The following is a 1,367-nucleotide window of genomic DNA, read 5'->3' on the forward strand; positions in this document are numbered from 1 at the left end:
AAAAAAAAAAAAAAAAAAGAGGACACTAGGTGATTCGAGAGAGGACTCCAGGTTTTTGGCTGCAAAATCCCCAGGGCTCCAGATTCCATCCAGTGCCTCTTCCTTGGAGATCCCCCAAAGCCCCACAGGCTTTGCGGAGCTCCCAGGTTGGATCAGACAGGCCAGTGGATTTTGTGGCCCTGATCCCTCACGGTCATCTGTTCCCACACACCCTCCTCTTCCAGAACCCCCTGGTTGTGGAGGCTGAGAAGAAATTCTCCTACGACTGCTGCCGCCGGGGCACCGTCTGCCTGCAAATCCGGATGGAAAAGAACACCTTCACGCCGGGAGAGAAGGTCGTCTTCACGACAGAGATCAACAACCAGACCAGCAAATGCATCAAGACGGTCATCTTCGCCCTGTACGCCCACGTGCAGCACGAGGGCTTCACACCCAGCGCGGAGCGGCGGTCTCGGCTGGACAGCAGCGAGCTTCTGCGGCAGGAGGCTGGCACCCCCATGACCCGCTTCAACACCACCAAGATCGTCAGCACCTTCAAGCTGCCGCTGTTGCTGCCCGTGAGCAGCGGCACGCAGGATGGTGACATCATGCATGCTCACTACGAGCTGGCCGTCACCGTGCACCTGCCCTGGTCCCTGGCCAGCCTCAAGGCCAAGGTTCCCATCATCATCACCAGCGCCTCGGTGGACTCTGACAGCGACCAGCCGCCAGAGGACGAAGTGTCACCCGTGAGCCCAGATCACCAGAATTAAGCACCCAAACTTTTAAATATTAAAAAAAAGCTTTTATCAGTCTCTACCGGGAGGAAGCCCTCTGTCTTGCACAGGTGACTCTCAGATGAGTCGTGGCATGGGCAGCACGTGGTCAGCCACCCCCCCAAACTCTAGCAATTTAGACATCCATGTCTTCTGTCCCAGAACTACCACTGAATGCCTAGAATGGACAAAAGAAACTGGGAAGGCCTCCCTGGACTCAACCCCGACATAGCCCTCCTTTCCCACCCTAAGCCTGCCCCAGCCTATTGGGGTCTCATAGTGCCAAGATCAGGGGTCCCACATGGAGGGATTCTCCCCTCTGCTAATGTCTGGTTGTATTGGCTGTCGCGACCTCAGGGGGTCGGGGGAGAAGCCAGTCCTGCTGGTGTGGAGTGGGTGGATGCCAGGGACGCTGCTCAGCACCCTGCAGTGCCCAGGATGGCCCTCACTATCAGGAATTGTTTAGCCCAAATGTCAACAGTACCAAGGGGGCTGGGCATGGTGGTTCATTCCTGTAATCACAGCACTTTAGGAGGCCATGGCTGGAGGATCACTTGAGACCAGGAATTTGAGACCAGCCTGGGCAACATTGTAAGACCCCATATCTACAAA

At 56.2% G+C, this 1,367-nt stretch overlaps 1 protein-coding gene across 1 annotated transcript in view; it reads left to right on the forward strand.

Annotated features, from left to right (window-relative positions):
- Nucleotides 1-877, forward strand: part of ARRDC5 (arrestin domain containing 5) — a 13,663-nt gene extending 12,786 nt beyond the window's left edge. The window contains exon 3 of the mRNA XM_017528396.2: nucleotides 225-877. Within this exon, the coding sequence (XP_017383885.2) occupies nucleotides 225-752 (528 nt within the window). The 3' untranslated portion in view covers nucleotides 753-877. The remainder of the gene's footprint in view (nucleotides 1-224) is intronic.
- The last annotated feature ends 490 nt before the right edge of the window (nucleotides 878-1,367 follow it).

The sequence above is a fragment of the Cebus imitator genome, unplaced genomic scaffold, assembly GCF_001604975.1.
Source record: "Cebus imitator isolate Cc_AM_T3 unplaced genomic scaffold, Cebus_imitator-1.0 Scaffold53, whole genome shotgun sequence".
Taxonomy (NCBI): domain Eukaryota; kingdom Metazoa; phylum Chordata; class Mammalia; order Primates; family Cebidae; genus Cebus; species Cebus imitator.